Source organism: Phyllopteryx taeniolatus, chromosome 9 (genome assembly GCF_024500385.1).
Source record: "Phyllopteryx taeniolatus isolate TA_2022b chromosome 9, UOR_Ptae_1.2, whole genome shotgun sequence".
Lineage (NCBI taxonomy): Eukaryota > Metazoa > Chordata > Actinopteri > Syngnathiformes > Syngnathidae > Phyllopteryx > Phyllopteryx taeniolatus.
In genome coordinates, this window is record NC_084510.1 from 25751475 (window position 1) to 25772812 (window position 21338).

The following is a 21338-nucleotide window of genomic DNA, read 5'->3' on the forward strand; positions in this document are numbered from 1 at the left end:
CATAGAGGAACTCGAACCGAGGGGCATTAACGACGGCAGCGACAGATTTGGAGAAGCAAGATATTCCCCATCCGTAGCATTATTCCAGAAAATTGTTCGATGTTGTCGGCTACAAGAATGACCCGTGGTGAATGCGTTGTCTTGTGCAAGCCTTGAAACCACCAGCTTTCCAAAAATTCTGTCTAATCTGAAAAAGAGGTGCGCTTTTTTCAGTTGTTATAATTAGCTAATTGAGCACTTATTGTTAGCTAACACAGCTTTAATAGTATGAAAGTCGCACCAATGCTCACTAGCTCCTAAACAACACCATGCACTTTTATTTATTTATTTTTTCTTTTAGTACAAACACGTAAGTAAGTTAACAAAAGAGGGAAACTATTTGGTTTCTAGAGACATTTTGAATTTTCTCATTGTGGCAAGTTAGCAAAACGGGTATTGTATCTAATTGACAGTAAAAATAAATGTTTACCTTTAATTACGTATAGGAGTAGAATAAGTACTTGTACTTTTGCCGTTCTTTTTTTTACCATCTCTGCCCACCGTTTATATATACACTGTATTTTGGAACGATAGCACAATCAAAATGATACTTTTTAAAAAATTCTATTTATGATCCTAAATTTTTCAATTCTATTTTAAAACGCAAAATACATATTTTGTTTTTTGGAACGATAGCACAATCAAAATGATACTTTTTTAAAAATTCTATTTATGATCCTAAATTTTTCAATTCTATTTTAAAACGCAAAATACATATTTTGTTTGAACTTATTCACTTCAGTATCGAAGTTGAATCATTACTTCTATTTTTACAAGCTTTTTCTCTACTTAAGCACACAGAGTGTGAGCACATTTTCCCACCTCGGCCCGCCGTGCCGATTCCAGAGGATGGCGCTCGCTCGCTCGCTCGCGAGGGAGGGAGGGAGGGAACGCGGGCGTCCATATTAGCAGTCTGCGCCAGTGCTCCAGTAGCCTACTTGTCTTTCACGCTTTGCTGCTCGTTAGCCTCGCCTCACGCTTCTCCTCACGTCACGTCGAAAGCTCCCCGTGCCGGCGATTAAGCGTCATACATTATGCATGGCACCCACCCTGGCAATTACACATTATGTGCCGCCCTTTGCGTGGACTTTCATCGCCGTAATGCTTGCAAAAAATACCTGCCCGGCTTGCCTCAAACTCGCCGGAGTGACCTCAGAGAAAACACAAACGTGAGGTGTTGCTTTGTTTACACGACGTGCAGGTCAAATATACCCAAGTCCAAAACTAAAAAGATGAAAGAGAATTTTGGGGGATAGGACTTAAGAAGTGTAATCTACATATATAATGAAAAGGCTTCATTATCCAGAATAGAAAAGGAGTCTCGTGGTAATTTATCACTCAGACGAGTTCTTTTTCACATCAAATAAACCCAAAATGTTTAGCATGGGATTTTTTTCCCCTCACATAATTTCAAAATACATTTGGTATTTTAAGCGTGCCAAGTTGATTTATTCATTCTTTTTTTTCAGTTCTGAAGTATAACCGAGTATTTGAACTGTCCATTTAACAAAGAAGACTTTTTATATCTCATTATTAACGCCATCACTTCCCTTTCAATAAATATTTATAATTTATAGTTGCCAACAGAAGTGACGTCATCCCCGAGTCCGGGTTAAAAACGATTCTTTGTTCTCATGCTTTTTAGAGCATTAGCACTTTTAAATGATCTTTCTTGCACTGTACGCTGTTTGAATTGTATTTTTACGTTTCTCTTTGTTTTACATGTTTCTAAAAAGTCTTTTTTTCCCCCTGTTTTTAAATGCTTTTAATCATGTAAAGCACATTGAGTTACCTCATGTATGAAATGCGCTATATAAATACATTTACTTTGCTTTCTTACATCCATTAAGTCACTCGACTTAAGGAATCTTTATACTCCCGCGCCCGCATTGCATCACGTGATCGACGAATTGGCTCTTCTCCTCGCTCACCCTGAGGAAGGAGTCCAGAGATCCGTTCTCCATGAACTCGGTGACGATCATGACGGGGCTGCTCTTGGTGACCACGCCCTCCAGGCGGATGACGTTGGGATGGTCGAACTGGCCCATGATGCTGGCCTCACTGAGGAAGTCCCGCCGCTGCTTCTCCGTGTAGCCCGTCTTCAGCGTTTTGATGGCTACGAACATCTCCCGCTTGCCGGGCAGCTTCAGGTTTCCGCTGCACACCTCGCCGAACTCTCCTGCGAGCACGGGCGAGCCAACACGTTTGTCCCGCGTCGACGGGCGAGATTTATTTGATTTAGATTTAGATTTGTTTTTTTTTTCACCTCGCATCTCATTACCTGCACCGATGACCTGCTCGATCTTCACGCAGGATATATCAATCTCCTTGGCGAACTCCCGCACGGCCTCGTTGGGGTCCTCATACGTGAACGGATCAATATAGATCTTCATTCCTGGAGTCACTTGGAAAACAGGGAGAGAGACACTAACATATCTGGTTCCTGCACGTTGAAGAATTCAGTGGGAAACGGGCTTGTATCATGCATTGCTGCCACCTGCTGGGCCAGAGAGGAACATTCTTGACTGGAACCTCCAAATTTCGTGGATTTCCAAGCAGAATGGAAGTTTTGTTTTAGGGGAGGGGTGTTACATTTATTCACAACAGAGCAGCAAAAGCGGTGTACAAATTTTCTGATAATCAGGCCGAATTTGAGCACTTATCCTCCCCTCCGATCAAAGACAGCAAACGGCGGATGAAACAGTGACTCAGAAAATATTGTATGCGTACCGCTTTTACAAAAAAATACCAATTTGCTTGCTAAAAATTGTCACATGAGAAAAACGAGAATTTGAAAGACCCCGTAGAAGGAATTCGGTGATTTGTTTCTACATACATTGTTCAAGTTTGAAGATAATTGCTGAAAACACGTGCAAAGACTGAGAACTATGTTGTACTGAATTGAGGACACTTTTTTTTTTTTTTTTTTTTTACACAGCAAGACTGGAAAAGAAATATTAAAGTAATGGGTTAGTCGACGTCGACTCAACTATCATAGTTGTTTAGCCTCATCGTGCCACTAGTGGGTCCAGGAAAATGAAGTGTACCTGCTGTACTGCACGACACATGAAAATCCATCCATTCTCAATATCGCTTATCCTGTTCAGGGGCGCTGGAGCCCATCCCAGCTGACTTCGAGCGAAAGGCGGACTACAACCTGAACTGCTCGCCAGTCAGTCGCAGGGCACATATAGACAGACACGGGGGACTATTCGCACTCGCATTCACACCGTCACTGCGTGGGAACTGAACCCACGCTGCCCGCACCAAAGTCAGCCGAATGCGCCACAACACCATCAGTGACTCGGAAAGGGTTAGCATCTGTCATTTCTTTTGGGGGGTGGAGGAATCATCTGAATGCTTGCAGACGTGCTCCATTGGAGCTTGGAGGCTGCGAGCTCATTTAGCCAGCAAGGACGCGGCCCCTTCAGGCCTCTTAGCAGTAATAATGTGCGAAATATAAATATATATTTGTGTTGTCTCCCGTGGGCTGTTATCACAGCGGAGCGGCTCACTCACCTCTCGCTCTCACCTAAGCCCCACTGCCAGGTAAATTGGCTTAATGTGGCCTTTAACGGTCTGCCGAGTGAAACGTTGCAGAGTTTGAAATCCGATGATTTGCCTCTCACCTCCGTGTCGGGCCCGCAGGCTGCTCGAGTGGACGCGGGGCTCGTGCCCGGGCCGCCGGGGAGCCACGAGGCGCTCGCAATGTCGGAGGTGATGGAGGGAATCGTGCCGCGCACTGAATCATTTCTCTCTGTACACACGCTGACATTTTTACACTGCAGGTCCAAGTGCCCAATTCCAATTGAACGCAAATATCCATCTATTTCCATGTACATTACAAGTGATACATAGCTGATATGACTGTGGTCATGCTCTTCCAAATTTTGACCAAGTCATGATTTTAAAAGAATGACGTATAAATTTAATGAGATTTTTTATTATTATTATTATTTTATTTTTTTTTTACAAGAAAAAGTAATAACTTCAAAAAGATTATATTGTCATTTTGTGAAAATGAAAAAAAAAAGGAAAAAAAAGTCATTTTAAAAACTGTATTCACATTCGGATTTTTATTGCGATCTGAAAATGTGATTTCATGCATACTTTCTTGTATTTACGCTGCCACGACGCATATCCCAATTGTAATTTTAACATTAAAAAGTCACAATCTGAAAAGATTAAGAAAGGTTGCCATTGTACAAAAAAGGTGTAATTTTCAAAAGAAACAAAGTCATACATTTTACTAGAAAAAGTAACACTTTAAAAAGAATTACATTGTAATTTTAAAAAAATATTTTTTTTTTTTACTTTCTTACTGTTAAAAGAACTTTTTTTTTTTTTTACCAAAAAATATCTTCATTTTAAAAAGCAGTAAGTTGTCATTTTTATGAGAAGAATACGTATCTTTTAGGAGGAAAAAGTCAGAATTTTAGAAGCATTATTTGGTCATTTTATGAGAAAAAATATCAAATTATCACCCCCCCCCCCCAAAACAAAAAATCCTAAATTTAAGTTTTAACTACATTTGGAAGACTATGAATATTTCATGCGTTTTGTTTTTTTTGCACTGCCATGACATCTATCCCAAATGTGCCACTTGAGAGCAAAAAAATATATATATCTGAATGTTGTCACCATGCAGCATAAATCCAGCCCAAGATGCTCACTCGCTAACCTTAACTAACAGCATCATCATTTAATACGGAACCAGTTATGACCTTTTAAAGCCGTGTTTACCTTCAAAGCATGGCACACACAAAAAAAAAAAATGAAGACCCACTTAAAATTGGAATAAATTGCAGCATTTCGAATATGAAGAAGCCAAAACGTCTTCAGTGGCGCTCTTGAGGATTTATTCTCGCTTTATTACCCCCAATAAGTCGCGCGGTGGAGGCTTTACGTCGAGTCGCCGAGCCTTTTGAATATTTTATCAGTGGCAAATGACTCGCGTGGCATTAGCTCGCTAATGCCGTTATAACGTGAGCGAGGGGCTGACCTACTTCCACAACAAAGGCTCGAGTTAACGATGAGAACGTGGACCACGCGCACAAATGTGGACGATAAACCCTCCCTCCGACAACAGGCGGGATTACTCGCCGGAAAGCCGGGGTGGGGCTTTCGGTGGGGAGATGGTAGCCATGGAGACAGGTGTGCAAAGGCGTGAGGCGGGATCGCTGACGGGGGCCGACGGTGTGAGACGGTAGCCATGGTGACAGGTGTTGCAGAAGAAGGGGAGGGGTTTCCGGGGCGCAGTGTTCAACGCGGTAAACGGGGCCCCCGGAGAAAGCGGGGGGTGGGGTTTACTCACTGTGGCCGCTGGTGTAGTGCTGCAGCTTGTCCGTGTACTCGGAATCGGCCCTGTCGAAGCCACGCCTTCTGGGGGAGAGACAAAGAACTCTAGTGCTGGTGGAAAGACAGAGTGGAGGGAAGGGGTGAGGGTAAATGCTCCCCCCACACCCAATGGCATATCCGCAGTTTCAAAACGGTGAGGTACTTGACTGGCTGGCAAGTGTACCCTTTTTTTCTTGCGCTCAGTGTGAAGCGTGAAGCTACAAAGGCGTATGCATGAGAGCCAGACTAAAAGGCAAAAACAACAGGGAGAATTAGGAGAAGAGTCCAAATGTCAGAGCAATTGAGTTGCAGTATTAAGAGGGAAAAGGTCATCATAAGGAATTATTACCGCTGGTAGTTTTAACTCCTAGGGCTCTATTTCTGTGACGAGCGCAAATCCAGTGCTGCACTTGGTGTAACTGTGAGGAGGCAGGCTCGACCCGTTTGGTTCATTTTGTGAACCGGTGCGCTCCGCCGTAGCATTTCAAAGTCGGACATCTGCGTTGGTGTGGGCGTCGTCACGGCTAACTTCATTTCTTTGGTTTTTTTACGTGCACATTTTTGTATCATAGTTGATGTATGATGATAATATTGTATCGTGAGTTAGTCGGCAATCCCCACCCCTAGCTTACAATCGTAGTGGGGGAAAAAAAATGTCGATACCGAAATATATAGAATGGTTTCTCTTTAACAGTCTCGATACAACAGCTTGTGGCTGAATAAAACATAAGAAAACAAGCAATAATAAAACATTTGAATTGGCGAGAGGCTCACCGGTTGCACACGATGATGATGACAACCACGGCGATGAGGAAGACCAGGCCGGCAGCCGCCGAGCCGATGATGAGGGGCAGCTTCTCGCGAATGCTCGTGTTGTATTCGGCTGCGGGGGACAAACAAATAAACAAACAAACAAACCAACAAACCAACCAACAAACAAACAGACAGAAGCATTCATCAAAAAAATCCCAAATGCCAAGGTGCTTTTTACAAGAGTGCTAATATTACAAGAAAAAAAGCGGTAATTTAAAAAAAACTGATGTAAATCACAAAAGTGGTATTTTTTCAAAATAGTTGAATTCATCCTTGTCCTAGAAAAAGATGATCATTTTTACAGGAAAAATGGGTGATTATAGGAGGAAAAACATTTTGAAAGAAAGTTTTATAAGGAAAAAAAAGTTATTTTCACAGAAAGGAAGTTATAATTTTACACGAAATTTTTTTATAAATACCAGAAAAAAAGTAGTATTAGATTGACAGATAAGTATAAAAACATGACAAGAAAAAAATGTGTATTTGCAAAAAAAAGGATGAAATTGTACAAGGAATTTTTTAAAGGAAGATTTTTTTTTGGTCATGATTCTGATTTTGTTCCTTTTATAATGACAGCATTCACCTTTTAACTAGCAAAAACAAATCATATTTTTACAACACAAAGTTGAAGAAAGATAAATGTCAATTTTAAAAGAAAAAGTTGAAAGTTTTTGTTGTTGTTTTATGGGAAAGAAGTCACATTTTTAAAAAGGAAAATATATTAATTTCTATAACTTTTCTTTAAGCATATATGCTGTCACTTATATAGTATTTTCTAAAGAAAATATACTTTTTACAAGAAATAAGTCAGAAGTTTTTTTTTTTTTCCAAGAAAACAAGTGGTAATTTTATGGGGAAAGAAACTATTTATTACAGGGAAAATGGCAGCATTTTAAAAGAAAGTCGTAAGTTTATGAGAAAAAAGACATTTTTAGAAGAATCATTTTAAAGTTGGAATTACACTTGATTTTTTTCACAAGAAAAGTTGTTATTTTTGCAAGATGAAAGTCATCATGATGAAATTTAAAAAATGGTAATTTCCTGACAAAAGGTAAAATTGAAAAAAGACAGGATTGTTACAGCTGTAATTTTACGAGAAAAAAAAGACCATTTTTACAAGGAAAAATACTCTAAAAGACAAAAGTTGTAATTATTTATAATTTGTACAAGGAAGAAGTTATGCTCACAAAAAGAATGAGTCATGATAAAAATGAATTTGTACTTCATTTTGTAAGAAAAATGTGGAATTTTTACAAGGAGAACCACTGAAGCTCATCTCGCTGGTCCTGCTCCCCCTTTGAATGCGCCTGACCCCCGGGGGGGTGACATTAAAGTGGACATGAAAATCCATACCGCAAAAATCAGCCGCGAAACAATAAATAACGCTGTGTTTGACTTGACTGTAAAATCACCACTAAGAAGCTTTTGTGCTGAGAGGTATGTGCGTGCGTGCGTGCGTGCGTGCGTGCAAGTTGATGTATGATGTTCCGAGCTAATGGCGGTCCTGGGAACTGCGGGCTGAAGGAAATGAGCTTTTCAGAGGGAAAAGCCACGAATGGTTGTAACATTAACCTACATGAGCGATGTAGTGTAATGAATATGTTCCTGCTTCTGCATAGGGAAGAGAGAAGTGGAGAAAACTGATAACTTATTCTTCATGCTCGACTTGAAGGCACACGGCCGCTACTGGCTATTCGAATTCCCCGTGTATCATTTAGCCATCCATTTTCTATAGCGCTTGTCATCAGGGTCGCGGGTGACCTGGAGCCGATCCAAGCAGACTTCTGGCGAGAGAAGCGGGGTACAACCTGGACTGGTCACCAGTCAATTGCAGGGCGCATAAAGGTAGGTAACTATTCAGAAAGAGGTTGATGGAATCGTCACATTGGGCAAAATCTGAAACTGACCATAGACATTCCGCACTGTTTATTGTTTGAATAATGTGATAGGTCACACCACCACCACCAACAACAAAACACTTGTGAATTTACATTGATTATTGATTGATTATAGAGAATTCCTTTTGATTCCTCACCTTCCGTCATGGTCTGGAAGTAGAGTTTGCCGCTGTAGCGTCCAAAGCCGGCGACGGTGCGCGCTCGGACCTGGAAGACGTAGATGCTCCCCGGTTTGAGGCCCCGGATGACCGCCGTGTTGGTCTGGCTCCGGACGATGGTGGCGTTGTACTCCGACTGGTCCTGAAGTGGAAAAATATTAGTTCGTCCATCATGAGCGTTAATGTCAACTTTACCTGAAATATTATTTGGTCAGCATCGTGACTGACATTGTCGCGCTCTTACACTGGATTTAACCAAGATTAAATCAAATATGCTTGTTGTCTACCAAGATATGACTTCTTACCGGGGACTTTTTATATCAAGCATTTCACGTGCATCTAGCGTTTTCTTCTTAAAAATCTTAATATAGTACGATATTGGAATTGTATTGCTGGTTATGAGTACGTTTAGCTTAAAATAAGAAACACATATAAGTCTATATGTCTGGGCAGTACAAAGACACTAGTTGTAAGACTGGTAGGCTAGCTACAGTATGTTCTATTGCCAGACAAGGAATTTGTATGTGTTCCTTTGAGGGGTGTGGCCTCGTGAGAGACATCAGGAACATTGCCGGTTGGTCTTCTTGTGGGTGTCTGGACGTGACTTTTAGCTTACAGTAGGGTTGTGAAAAACAATTGGATAACTCTGCTAAGTCAAACACAAAAATTGCTTGACGGAAAAATTTCTGCCTCGAGGCAATAAAACATATTAATAAAAGCATATTTGCACTGCCCGGAATCAATTTGCACCACCTGGAACTATTTGGCCACCGTCCACGGACATTTCTTGCAGACGGACGCACTGTTGGGCCAGTGAAAAACGTTGCCAAAAACGACAGAGAAGTGTTTGTAAGTGATCTTTAAGACGCTATTAGATGTGTAATGTACATATAACATGATGTATGAGTGAGCTGAATGGAAGTGAGCCTTTTATTTTTCCACCTAAAATGGTAATTGCTAGTGGGCGAATGCTAATCATTTTGCGATTTTGTTGTCTCGAATTCTGTAAAGACTTTATACCATACACTCATGCATACACATATACATTTTAAGGGTAGAAGTCCAGCCCTCATAAATGAGAATAATGCATGTTGGATTACTCGAATATTTGACGAGATATCTGTAGGATAATCGATTGTAAAAAGATTCGATAGTGACAGCCCTAGCTTACAGCAGCTCCTTGCGAGTGTTCTCATTTTGTATTTGACTGTTTGTCCCATTGAATAGTAGGCTGGAAGTGCATCGGCAACTGTGGCTCTCCTAGCCCACGTGTGAGGGCAAGACAGTAACTTCAAAAGCACCTTTTTTTCACTCAAGTGGCGGTGAATCTGAAAGTTGAGCCAAATTTTGCCTCGCAAACACAAAGCATAAAAATCAAACAAGCAACAGCCTGTAAGTTGAAAAAAGCCGGGGCACTCGTATTCACGGGACCACTGCACAAAATAAGTGTGTTACGGAACAAATTCAATACGCAAGTCAAGGTACCGCTGTATAGAGTGCAACGTGCAGCGACCGGTGTCATTCGCGGGTCTTGTGACCATCCGAGCCATCTCGTTGTGGATGCTGACACATCTGAGGCTCGTCTGAGCTGCTTCCCATCAGCCCGGGCGTCACTCAGCGTGCACTCGCGGGCCACGGTGGGGGGCCCCCCAGACGATCGTGTTGACAGCCCTCCCCTGTCTTGTGTGCCTACGCCTGCGAGTGCACGAATACCGCTACGAGACCGAGGGTGCTCCTACGAGAACGAACGCTGCTTGTCAAAAAAAAGAAAAAATAAAAAGCCGTGCAGCCTTGTTTTGCCCACGAGTCTCTTGGGCAACTCTACTGCAGAGTCCGTTGTGGTTTCATCTCTGTAGTTCTGTATATGCGAGGACACTCAATAATACACTAGTGGGCTGCACAATCGAATAGTATCCTCTATGGAATCAAGTTTTGTCTTTTATCAAAGTAAGCATTTACAACTTCTGGATTTGTTACATGCGTATTCATACTTTAAGGTGAACTCTAGCCTGATTTGTAACTAGCATATAATGAAAAAACAAACAAACAATACTCTGGATAAATAAACTCCAAAGATGAAAGACTGATGGCTTGCATTTTCGGGGGTATTTTTAAATTCTTCGTTCTTGGGTTTTTTGACCAAAGTATTTCACACACGTGATTGGAACACCTGGGAACGGTTTTAAAAAGTGAAAATACAATGCATGTCTCCTTTAAGGAGAATTACGAAAGTAGAGTGAATATTTGATTCAAGTCATCGTTGTACCTGGTTTGGGGCTCTATTGTGCCTCTAGTTTAATGTGCATTTAAAAAAAAAAAAAATAATACATATTATAATACAGCGGGTACGGAAAGTTTTCAGACCCCCTTACATTTGTCATTCTTTGTTATATTGCAGGAATTTGTTAAAATCATTTAAGTTCATTTTTGTCCTCATTAATGTACACACAGCACCCCATATTGACAGAAAAAAATGTAATTGTTGAAATTTTTGCTGATTTATGAAAAAAGAAAAAGTGAAATATCACACAGCCATAAGTGTTCAGACCCTTTGCTGTGACATATATTTAACTCGGGTGCTGTCCATTTCTTCTGATCAGGTTACAAAAAAAAAATTCTGCTGCACTTAAGGTTCCTAAGAGTAGAATGGCCTCCATAATCCTTAAATGGAAGACGTTTGGGACGATCAGAACCCTTCGTCGAGCTGGCCGTCCGGCCAAACTGAGCAATCGGGGGAGAAGAGCCTTGGTGAGAGCGGTAAAGAAGAAGCCAAAGATCACCGTGGCTGAACTCCAGAGATGCAGTCTGGAGATGGGCAAAAGTTCTAGAAAGTCAATCATCACTGCAGCCCTCCACCAGTCGGGGCTTGATGGCAGAGTGGCTCGACGGAAGTGTAAGACGCATGAAAGCTGCCCGCATGGAGGATGCTAAAAAAACACCTGAAGGAGTCCAAGATGGTGAGAAATAAGATTCTCTGGTCTGATGAGACCAATATAGAAATTGTTGGCCTTAATTCCAAGTGGCATATGTGGAGAAAAGCAGGCACTGCTCATCCCCTGTCCAATTCGGTGCCAACAGTGAAGCACGGTGGTGGCAGCATCATGCTGCGGGGGTGTTTTTCAGCTGCAGGGACAGGGAGACTGCTTGCAATCCAAGGAAAGATGAATGCGGCCGAGTACAGGGAAACCTTCTCCAGAGTGCTCAGAACCTCAGATTGGGCCGAAGGTTCACCTTCTAAAAAAGACAATGACCCTAAGCACACAGCTCAAATACCGAAGGAGTGGCTTCAGAAAAACTCCGTGACTGTTTTTGAATAGCCCAGCCAGAGGCTAATTGAGCATCTCTGGAAATACCTGAAAATGGCTGTCCGCCAACGTTCACCGTCCAACCTGACAGAACTGGAGAGGATCTGCAAGGAGGAATGGCAGAGGATCCCCACATCCAGGTGTGAAAAACTCGCGGCATCATTCCCAAAAAGACTCAAAATACGGAGCAAAGGGTCTGTGTGATATTTCACTTTTTCATTTTGGAGGATTTGTTACAGCGAATTGACAAAAGAGTGAACTATATGTTTATTATTGTGGTAGCAGTTTGCCGAGGGTCATTTCTTATATTTACACGAGAAAAGCACGGCATTGGACTTGGAGGTGTTCTAACGTAGCATCCGCTAAGCGCATATAATAAATGGACAGTATCGGACGAGGATACCAAAAAGAGCAGCATGTTTCCCAATGAGAACAGCAGCTAAATGTTTACCTTTTCGTAGTACTGCAGCTCGTAGTCCAGGATGACCCCATTGGGCTGGTCGGGCTGAGACCAGGACAGAGTGATGCTGTCCACGCTGCGGCTCACTTGGTGCATGATGGACACGGTGGACGGCGCTGTGGGCATAGAACAGAGTTGATATTATTGCGGATTCAAACACTTGCAGAGTAGACCCGCTCTGATTTGAACATATCGTTTTGATTGTAATAATCACCACTCATCATGCGCTACAGGTGCACTCAACAAACAAACGGAAACAAAGAGGCATTGTTATTTCATTTCGCTGTCGCTGTGTTTTCCTCTCTCTAAATATCAGCTTGAAGCGCCGTCGCAGTGGTTTTCCGTGCTTGGATATTATGTTTTATCGTTCCCCCCCGCCCTCTGCTTAGATTGCCGGTCTTCCCTCGGAAAAGACACGGCTGCTCCTCCATTCAAAAGGGAGGAAGACCAGCGTGACGGTAGCTAAAACTCACATCCATACAATGTGTGGAATTGAAAGAAACATTTGGGATTGTATCAGCCAAAATGATGACATTCTTTTGCCGCACTTTTACAGTGGGACGTTTTCCCAAATGGAAAATGTACTTTTTAGTTGTTTGTACACAAAAGGTTGAATGTCTGGAGTCTCTGGCCAGCTATAAAGAGTGAAATTAAACAACCAAATGCAGCAAATCCTTTCTTTTTTTTGTGCCTGTTTCTGAAAATGCGTCTAATTTACATAAGAACTACCCCCATGCCGAATTTCTCCGCTTATGACATGATCAGCTTGGTAGGGCGATCATGTCCAAAGCTAAGCCATGTTTTTGCAACGTGGGAGGAAGCCGGAGTACCCGGAGAAAAGCGATGGAAGCACGGACAACATGCAAACTCCACGCGGGAAGGCCGGAACTGAGATTTGAACACCAAACCTCGGACGTGCGAACCAATATTTCACCGTGCCACCTGTATAATAAATGCACTTGTTTTTAAATTCTTCCGGATGCGAAATACGCTCAAATGTCAATTGCGTAACGATCAGTGGGGACTGACGTTTACTTCTTGGTGGGTGGCTGGTGACCTGCAAGCTCCGTGCACTCGGCAAGCTACAAACACCATCACGTCAACGCCTTCGGTGGCCATTACGATTAGTTCAGGGCACTGCGGGTCAGCGTCGAGCCGAGGGAGTCACAAGTTAAAAAGCACATGCGGGACACACCAACAGGAGGGGTGGCTGGCGGGAAAGATTTATGGATACAAGTCAGTCGGCATGTTCAGCCGCACCCCCTACCGAATGCGCACACGATCCCGCACAGTGGCTTCCCCTCAGAGTCCCTGGGACGTGTGTTCGACTGAGCACAAAGCGACAGCAACCGCACAATTCTAGAAGCTATAATAACGGACCGCGCAGCTGCATACTGTATGTTGGCTTTCTGGTGTGCGCGGGATAGCTAGATAGATCTTATCTTTTGTCACAGTGCGAGGATAAGAATGTAGAACTTGTTTCGCTGTGTCTCTGATATTGTTTTGTCACTTTTCTGTGGAACAAAGCAAGATGTCTGTGGTTGGAAGCACCAGTTGCATGAGGCAGATGATAACTGCCTAAGGAGTATTTGTATCAAATTGTAGCTCTCATTATTCTCAAAGTGCTTGTGCTGTCCGTTGTCCACTAAAACATTTCCCCCTTGACACCTTGCGAACACCACAACGTACTTTCATTTGGAGTTATTTAGAATGACTCGTGACCTTGCCGACAATCCGTAAAGTTGTGGTCATCAAACCCAAGCGAGAACCTCAGTCCTCGGCCGCTTGTTTGCAGTCACCTGCCTAATAAAGCAATCAGTCCCTCTAAGGGGAACTCACGAGTATCCCGTTACAGATGCATACAAACTCAAGACTAGCACATGGCCGCATTCCCATTCAACGCACGCACAGCAACCCGATACGAGGCAAAAGAAACAAAGGCGGCTCGTGTGTTGGCACACACGGCATGGATGCGTGCCAATGCGACAGTGGCGAAACAAAGCACGGCGACAAGTCTCTGCGTCAGGATCCGAGACGCCGAGAAGCTCGCGTCATCGTAAACCGGGAGAGCGTGAGCGTGGGGCGAAGTCAATGTCTTGAAATGTCGAACACCGCCGCTCAAAAGACGAGCGGTCCTCGGTCCGCGACGGTCCTGACAGACGGATAATGAACTGGTTAGCACGGACCCCAAGACATGACAGAAGAGAAACATTTTGTAAAATTGGGGCCACAATAGCCGCTCTTCCCCAGTGATGGCGACCGAACCCTGCTGCGAATAGCGCAAATCTGCCCATCCAAGAATGTTTCTAATTGCCCATGGAAGCCACAAGACTGTGGCAAAGCACATTTGTTTCCCGATTAAACAAGGAGAATTTTGTATTTATGGCTTCGAAATGTTTTGCATATAAATATATTTCTATTCATTTTCTGGAAAGTCCATCAAGTCCATCAAGCCTTTATTCATCATCTCCCCTCCCTCGCTGTTGTTGCAACAACATTTACAGAGACAGCACCCAATTCCATTCGATTAGTAAGTGAAAAGAAATACAGGAGATGGTTTTCTGGCAATGTTTAAAATGAAGGCTGTCTCATCAAGGACGGTCACATTGTTACATGGGAGGGCGAGCTGGCTGAATACAAGCACTCTATTCATATTCCTTCCAAATTAATCAAGTGGCGATAATGGAAAGGGCAGGGATTGTAAATTCACCTAATTAAATTAGCTGGCTGATTTGGGAAGATAAATGATGTTCATACAGTATGAATAGGACCGCAGCTTTGCCACATCCTACGCCAGAGTCGGACATAAAAGCCTGTGAGTGCTACTAAAACACTAACACGCTGAACAATTTGTTCACTTATGAATAGTTTGAGTGAAGTAAACACACTGAAAATGGCATTTGGGAAAGGGTCGAGGTTGGATGTCAGGTATCTTTGAGGATGAAACTCCAACTGTTGAGGAGGATTTAGGTTTATATTTGCTGAGGGATATTCGCAATGAATTCAACACTTCTTGCTTCAGGTTGCATCTTAATTGGCTGTTGTTTAAATTGGCATCACTATGCGCAGTAAGTCCAACTGAATAAAGTAGTACGTTATACTTTCATTCGTTGTGATTCAAATGTGAAAATTCTGACTCGGCGTTTGGTCTTTTTTGTCATGCGACTTGAATCCCGATTCCAGTCACCACCCAGTCGTGAAGAGCCCAAGTGTGGACTGTACTTCAGCCTCATCGCTGATGTTGATGAGGGGAAACTACGATAAGTGCTGAAGGACACCATAGGCCAAAAAGTCCAAAAAGACACAGAAATCAATAGAACAACCTATAGGCTTTCATGGGTCGCTCGTTGACACGCGTGTGTGTGTGTGTGTGTGTTAAACAAATGTTAATTATTGGTTTTTGGTCAAAATGTCTAATGCCAGAATTAAGAATATCGAGCAAAGTCATTTCAATGTCACATTTGACATTGAAATGACATTTGACATCTGTCCACCTTTGAACTCTGATGATACCGCTCAGCAAGCTGTTTGGCCATACTGCACCACCACCCCCGTCCCCCCCGTCCCCACTCCCGCCCGACTGTGGTCTGTGCGGCTTTGCAGACTTAGTTTAGTTTGTAGTATCTTTCGGCTAACCCTGAGTGTTGGCTGTGTAAGCAAAATGTTTCCACATGTCACGCCATCCATCTTTTTCCTTAACAAACTGCGGGCAAGTGAGAAAGCTTGTGGCCATTTTGAACACAAGCTTTGGGGACAACGGTGCCACCCACTACAGAGCACTCCGGCTGCTGAGCAGATGCGCAGACTGATGTATGAAATTAGCTCAGTTAAAAAAAGCAGGTCTTTTTCAGACAATATTCATCGGCTGGAAATTACTCGATCGGCCCCGATGTGTGATCACGTGATCGGATCGGGACAAGCAATGTGTTCAAATGCAAACTTTGGAGATCTTTAGAAGGCAGAAAAGGCCAATTGATGAGACGGAAAAAGAGCCAACAACTTCCAAGAAAAACAATATCAGCCGTCCTGCCAAAAATACGTGTTTATCGCTACAGGTGATTCTCACGCACCAAGCCCGCCGTCTGCGTAAATGAACTCGTTAGCACGGACCCCAATTCTATGGTGCAAGGCTTGCAAAAAAACGGCCCAAAAACCACTTGAATACTTTGGTTCCATTACCGACATTGGATTTTTGTGAAGTGAGATTTTTGAAAATGACAATATTACAGAGGAGACTGAACATAAGTAGTAACACACTTCCGGTGTTGTCTTCCATTACCCCGAGATGGGACCGGCTCGTTGAAGAGAAGCGAAGAGCAACTATATAACATTAGAATGGTGAGAAGAATTTGGAATCCTTTGTTTTTGTTTGTTTCTATGTCAGTCTGTCAAAATACTGTTCCGTGGTGTTCAAAAGGTTGGGGGGCCGCTGTGCTCGGGGCCTTTAATTAGCTTTCTTCTCGCATCCCAACATGCCTGCAAACATGTGGCTCCTACTTTATAAGAAGTTGTGGCGCACTCTTCAACGCTGTGATTTAGTTTGGGACCGATGGGAGGTCGTGAAAACACAACAGAGCCCATAAATCCCTTTTCCTTTACACAGTAAAAAACATGTTTCCCCAAAGTGCAATATGGTCCGAAAGGTTCCAAGCCAGCTGTTCCTCGGGGCTCTGCTGCTACCTCTCTCTCTCGGGCTGCCATCCGTTTATGAGCCCTGTATCAGGAGCTCTTTAGCGGAGAAGTCCGTATTTGCATGTACTTGAAGCACTCTGGCAGCCTGCCCCGTTTCCACAGCTGCAAAGTATTGTGGCTTTTACATCTACAGCAATTTTCCAAAGTGAGCTTCGAGTTGATCAAGCTTTAAACCATCTGTACGGGAAAAGATGGACAACCACCATGCACTTAAAATTATAAGCTCATTCTTAAATGAGCATTTTATGGTCTCTGGAAGTGTATTGGTGGGCTTGCATGTGTTCTGCAGACCAAGGAGCTACATTTACAGGCCAGATAAGGCAGCGCTGATATTGCTGAGTTGAGAGCTTACGGTCTTGGACCAGAGTCCCATTTACATAGAAAGTCTGCAAAATGAGCACATGGGTAGAGTTATTTGTCTGTATGTCTGTAACTTGAACACAAACACATTTCAACTTACGAGAACACACGTTTTAAACAAATTGTCTCCTTTCCCACATGAAAGGGCCTTGCAATAAGTACGTATACTTTCAAAAAACAAAAAATAACATCTTACAAAAATGTGATACAGCAGAGGAACACTGCACTTGCCTGACATCAACGATTGCTTTCAACACAAGTGAGTGTTGTATATTAAACTTCTTCCAACTTCTATCATTGTGGGATAAGCTTTCACACGGGCGTCGTCGCGCCTCCGTTACGGCTCGAATATGGCAGGTCAACTGTTCACAAAGAACAGAGACACGGTAAAAAGCTTCCCTTCAGAGGATAAGAAGCCGGACACAACAAATCATGCGGAAACCATTCCATTGAAGAAAAAAAGGTATTTAGCAAATATTTACAGATTTGCTATGGCCCGTAAGTCACTCTGGGTTGATTTGAGTGTAACAAGTTAAATATTGGAGTTGTCTGTCACAGCTATGCAGAATGACGGTTTTGGATCACACGGCTGCGGAAGGAAAGTCAACAGTTTAAAGAGACGCTTTGAGGCAAGGCTGTTGTCTGCCGCGAGAAAAAACCTCACAAACCCACAGGAAGCATGTCAACACTCATTAGAAAGAAGCCGTGTGGATTGGTTGTTTTTCCGAAAAACAAAACATTTCGTCGCACGCACGCAAACGTATTTTAGAATGTTTACATTCATGCAACCTTTGGTCAAATAGCCATATGTTCGCTATCTAATTCGTTCCTGTTATGACAGTATGCGACTACTATTCTTGAATGATAATTACAGATGTTTAAAAAAAGGGAGGGTGTGGACTTGAATCAGGTTTTATTATTATTACAGTGAACCCCGTCATATTTGCACTTTGCGGTTCACGATTTCACCTATTAGCATTTTTTGTTCCCTGTGGAACCAATCCTCAACTATTTGCAGAAAAACTCACCTATTCACAGTTTTTCTACTTTTTGTGTAATGCTCGAAGATGCCACAAGATGTTAGGAAAGCGGTAATTGGCATCAAGGAAGTATGTTAAAGTGATAAACAGGTACATCGGATGAGAGACTGAAATCTTTGTATGTCCAGGATTACCCAATTTTAGCCTGTGTTGTTAGTGGAAGTTATGGAGAGTCTTTGCCACATATGCATGTACACGCGCACAAAAATCAAATCAGCTGCAAGCCATTTTTTTTTTTTTTAAAGATAATGTTGTAGGCTGAGTTTGAAATGACATTTGTGTGTGTGTGTGTGTGTGTGTTGGCATCATAGTTTGGGGTCTATTTACAGTTTAAGCTATTAATATAGGCAACTATGAATATTTTTTGAGGGGCCCCAATTATGTTTTTTTCCGCTATTGTGGGCAAGGTTCGTTCCATATCGCCCAAAATCTATTTTGTAGTAATTATCGGTACATTAGTTCAGCTAAACGACAACAACTTAATTATGTGAAGAGCATAACATCTGTAGACAGGTTACGTCGGTTTGTACCGGTGGTATCGTGCCGGCGGAGGGAAGAATCCGGAAAGCGACATCACTGTGTGTCCGTGCCCCTCGAAATATTTGCCGTCGTTAAATAGTTAAAGCGGCAGGAGGTTGACATCACCTGAGAAACGCGCGGCTGGAAAACATCTCTTCTAAATGCAACATCTAAAATAGCAAACGCTGAATTATTAACGGCTCCCTTTTGCGGCAGCCTCGCTCGCACGTCCCCGCCACCCGCGCACCAAAATATCAGCCACCAGCCGAGCACGTTTTCAAGGTCGAGCGGCAGCAAAGAGCTCACTGCTGCAATTCTGGAAGCAGGGTTGGACTGTGGCCTTTTGTTTTTTGTTTTTTTGTTATTAATCCACATGCTCTTTTGGTTTTAAATGATCAGCATGCAAGCTCCTGGCTGAAACAAATAAATCGCAGCATTAAAGTCTGATCGATTAGACCGCCATTGAGAGCGGACCGCTCGTGCACTCAACAATTATTTGTATAATCACATTACGTTCCCTTTTTACAGCCGCCGGGCCGAGAGAGCGCAGCCTTTTCACCCAGATTTATGCGCAGGCAATGAGCGCACTAACTTCCCTGCATGTCAAGACTTATGCGGATGGATGAGGGAAAGAAAGCACCATGTGACGAGTGAATGATTCATAAACAGGATCAATTAGTTAACTCATTTGACAATCCATGAGATGATTCTCCTCCCAAAATGCATCATTACATTTATACAGTAGACTGTATGGTTTACTTAAATGACCTGACGAACCCTGCAGGGTGCTGCCCCTTTTGGGCAGTCGGAGCCGATCCTGGCTGACCTTTGGCGAGAGGCGGGGTACAGCCTGGACTAGTCTTCAGCCCGTGTCAGGGTACATCTAGACAAATAACCATTCACTCACATTCATGTGAATTGAGAAGTCAGAGTTTTTAATGAACCTATGAAGCTTGTTTTTGGAACGTGTGGGAGGAACCCAGAGTACTTGGAGAAAACCCAAGCAAACATGGGCCGAACGTGCAAAAGCCACAAGGCCGAAGCTGAGATTCGAACCCCAGGCGTGGGAACTGTGAGGCGAATGTTTTAGTTACAAGGGCGCGGCGAGTGTATTTTGCTCCGGAGCTTGTACACGCCTCAGTGAACAGATCGTTGTCCGAGGAGGTCTGACGCCGAGCCCTCCCGTCTGACCTTCACTGGCAGCGAGCATATGCGTCCTCCCCGACACCTTCTGTCACCGTCACCCTGCCGCCACGTGTGGCCCTCAGCCTCCTTGTACATCTCGCTGCCTCTTGTGCGTACAACATACGCTCGGCATGTTCTAACCACAATATCTGACGGCGTTTCCGCAACTGTACAGTAGTTTGTTCATATGCACTACACCACTGCATTTAAAGTGGACACGTAGCACAACTCTGCGGATAATTGAAAAAACAAGAAAACGTATTATTCTTTTTTTGTAAACCCATCAAATTCTTCAATAAGCAGCGACAAACTGTCAATAAGCGTTTTCACGGTTGGTTCTCCCAAAAAAGAAGAAATAAAATGAAAACAATTTGAAAAGATAATTGATGCCCATTATATTGCATTGTGAAACAAAATGGAATCAAGAAAATATTTATATATTTTTGTAAACCCCAAAATTCTCAGATAAGCAGGATAAACTGCAGATAATTGATGCCCATTATATTGCATTGAAAACAAATATTTTTTTTAAAGGCTCCAAAATTCTTGAATAAGAAGGGATAAACCATCCAAAGAGAAGAAAAAAAAAAAAGAAAAAAATGTAAATGAAAATTTGGGAAGAAATTGGTGATTTTTCGAATGTAAATATTTGCCTTAGGTCAATAAAGGTTGTGAAACTCCGCCTTAAACCAGTAGTTCCGAACCGGTGTGCCGTGGCACCTAACTGTGTTAGAGTGATCATCAGGTGTTCGTTTACGACAAATAATGCATCGTTGTTCAACTATCTATGCCAGTGACATATAGTGACAGGTAGAACATTAAAATGCTGTTCCACTTGGTTGCAGAAGACACATAATTAACCTGAATACAGTATCAACTTTTTGTGACATTTTTGGGGGGGTTGTGTGCTGTGAGATTTTTTTTGTCATGTAAAATATGTGCCTCGGCTCAATAAAAGGTTGGAAACACTGCCTTAAACAAGGCACAATGAGTACGGGGAAAAGCACTGGCTACGTTTTCACCCTCTGGCGCCACATGCTCACTTTTCATTTAATAGCATGCAAAGAGCATCGCTTTATTGTACAAACCGAGCAAAGCAAAGACGTGACTCATTGCTACTAGTACGCTTGGCGCCTGTATTGTAGAATTAGCGGTGGGTTCATAAAGCAACAGTGGGCACACCATCATCCGCGCTATGATGTGAAAATGTGCAATTGAGCGTCGCAGGTTTCAGGAAGAATTTTCATTCGCGACCTCTTCTGGAGAGGGAGGACGAAGCCCACGGCTAACGGTGTTTTGGCGACGCTCGACGGGGCGTGCCACTTGCACGGCAGCCATCGACAGCAAAAGCGGAGGCCACATTTAAGGCTACTGATTTTCAATTTGCGTATTTGTTGTTTGTTGCACAGTTACAGTGAACCCCTGTTCATCGAGGGGGATACTGTATACTGATACTGTAAGAGACCATATAAGAAAAACATTTTTGTTTTTTTAAACCGATTGTAAATGTTTAAACAAAAATATTGCAAGCA

At 42.9% G+C, this 21338-nt stretch overlaps 1 protein-coding gene across 5 annotated transcripts in view; it reads right to left on the reverse strand.

The window, feature by feature from the left end:
- The window catches only part of ephb2b (eph receptor B2b), a 139787-nt gene that overhangs the window by 11501 nt on the left and 106948 nt on the right, over positions 1–21338 (reverse strand). The window contains exons 6-11 of one of the 5 annotated variants that reach the window (XM_061785267.1): positions 12002–12126; positions 8225–8387; positions 6151–6259; positions 5354–5418; positions 2321–2434; positions 1971–2218 (exon numbers count right to left, since the gene is read on the reverse strand). In XM_061785267.1, the coding sequence (XP_061641251.1) occupies positions 1971–2218; positions 2321–2434; positions 5354–5418; positions 6151–6259; positions 8225–8387; positions 12002–12126 (824 nt within the window). Of the gene's footprint in view, positions 1–1970; positions 2444–5353; positions 5422–6150; positions 6260–8224; positions 8388–12001; positions 12127–21338 lie in introns of all 5 variants that reach the window. The other 4 variants (XM_061785265.1, XM_061785266.1, XM_061785264.1 and 1 more) reach the window with 4 other exon arrangements.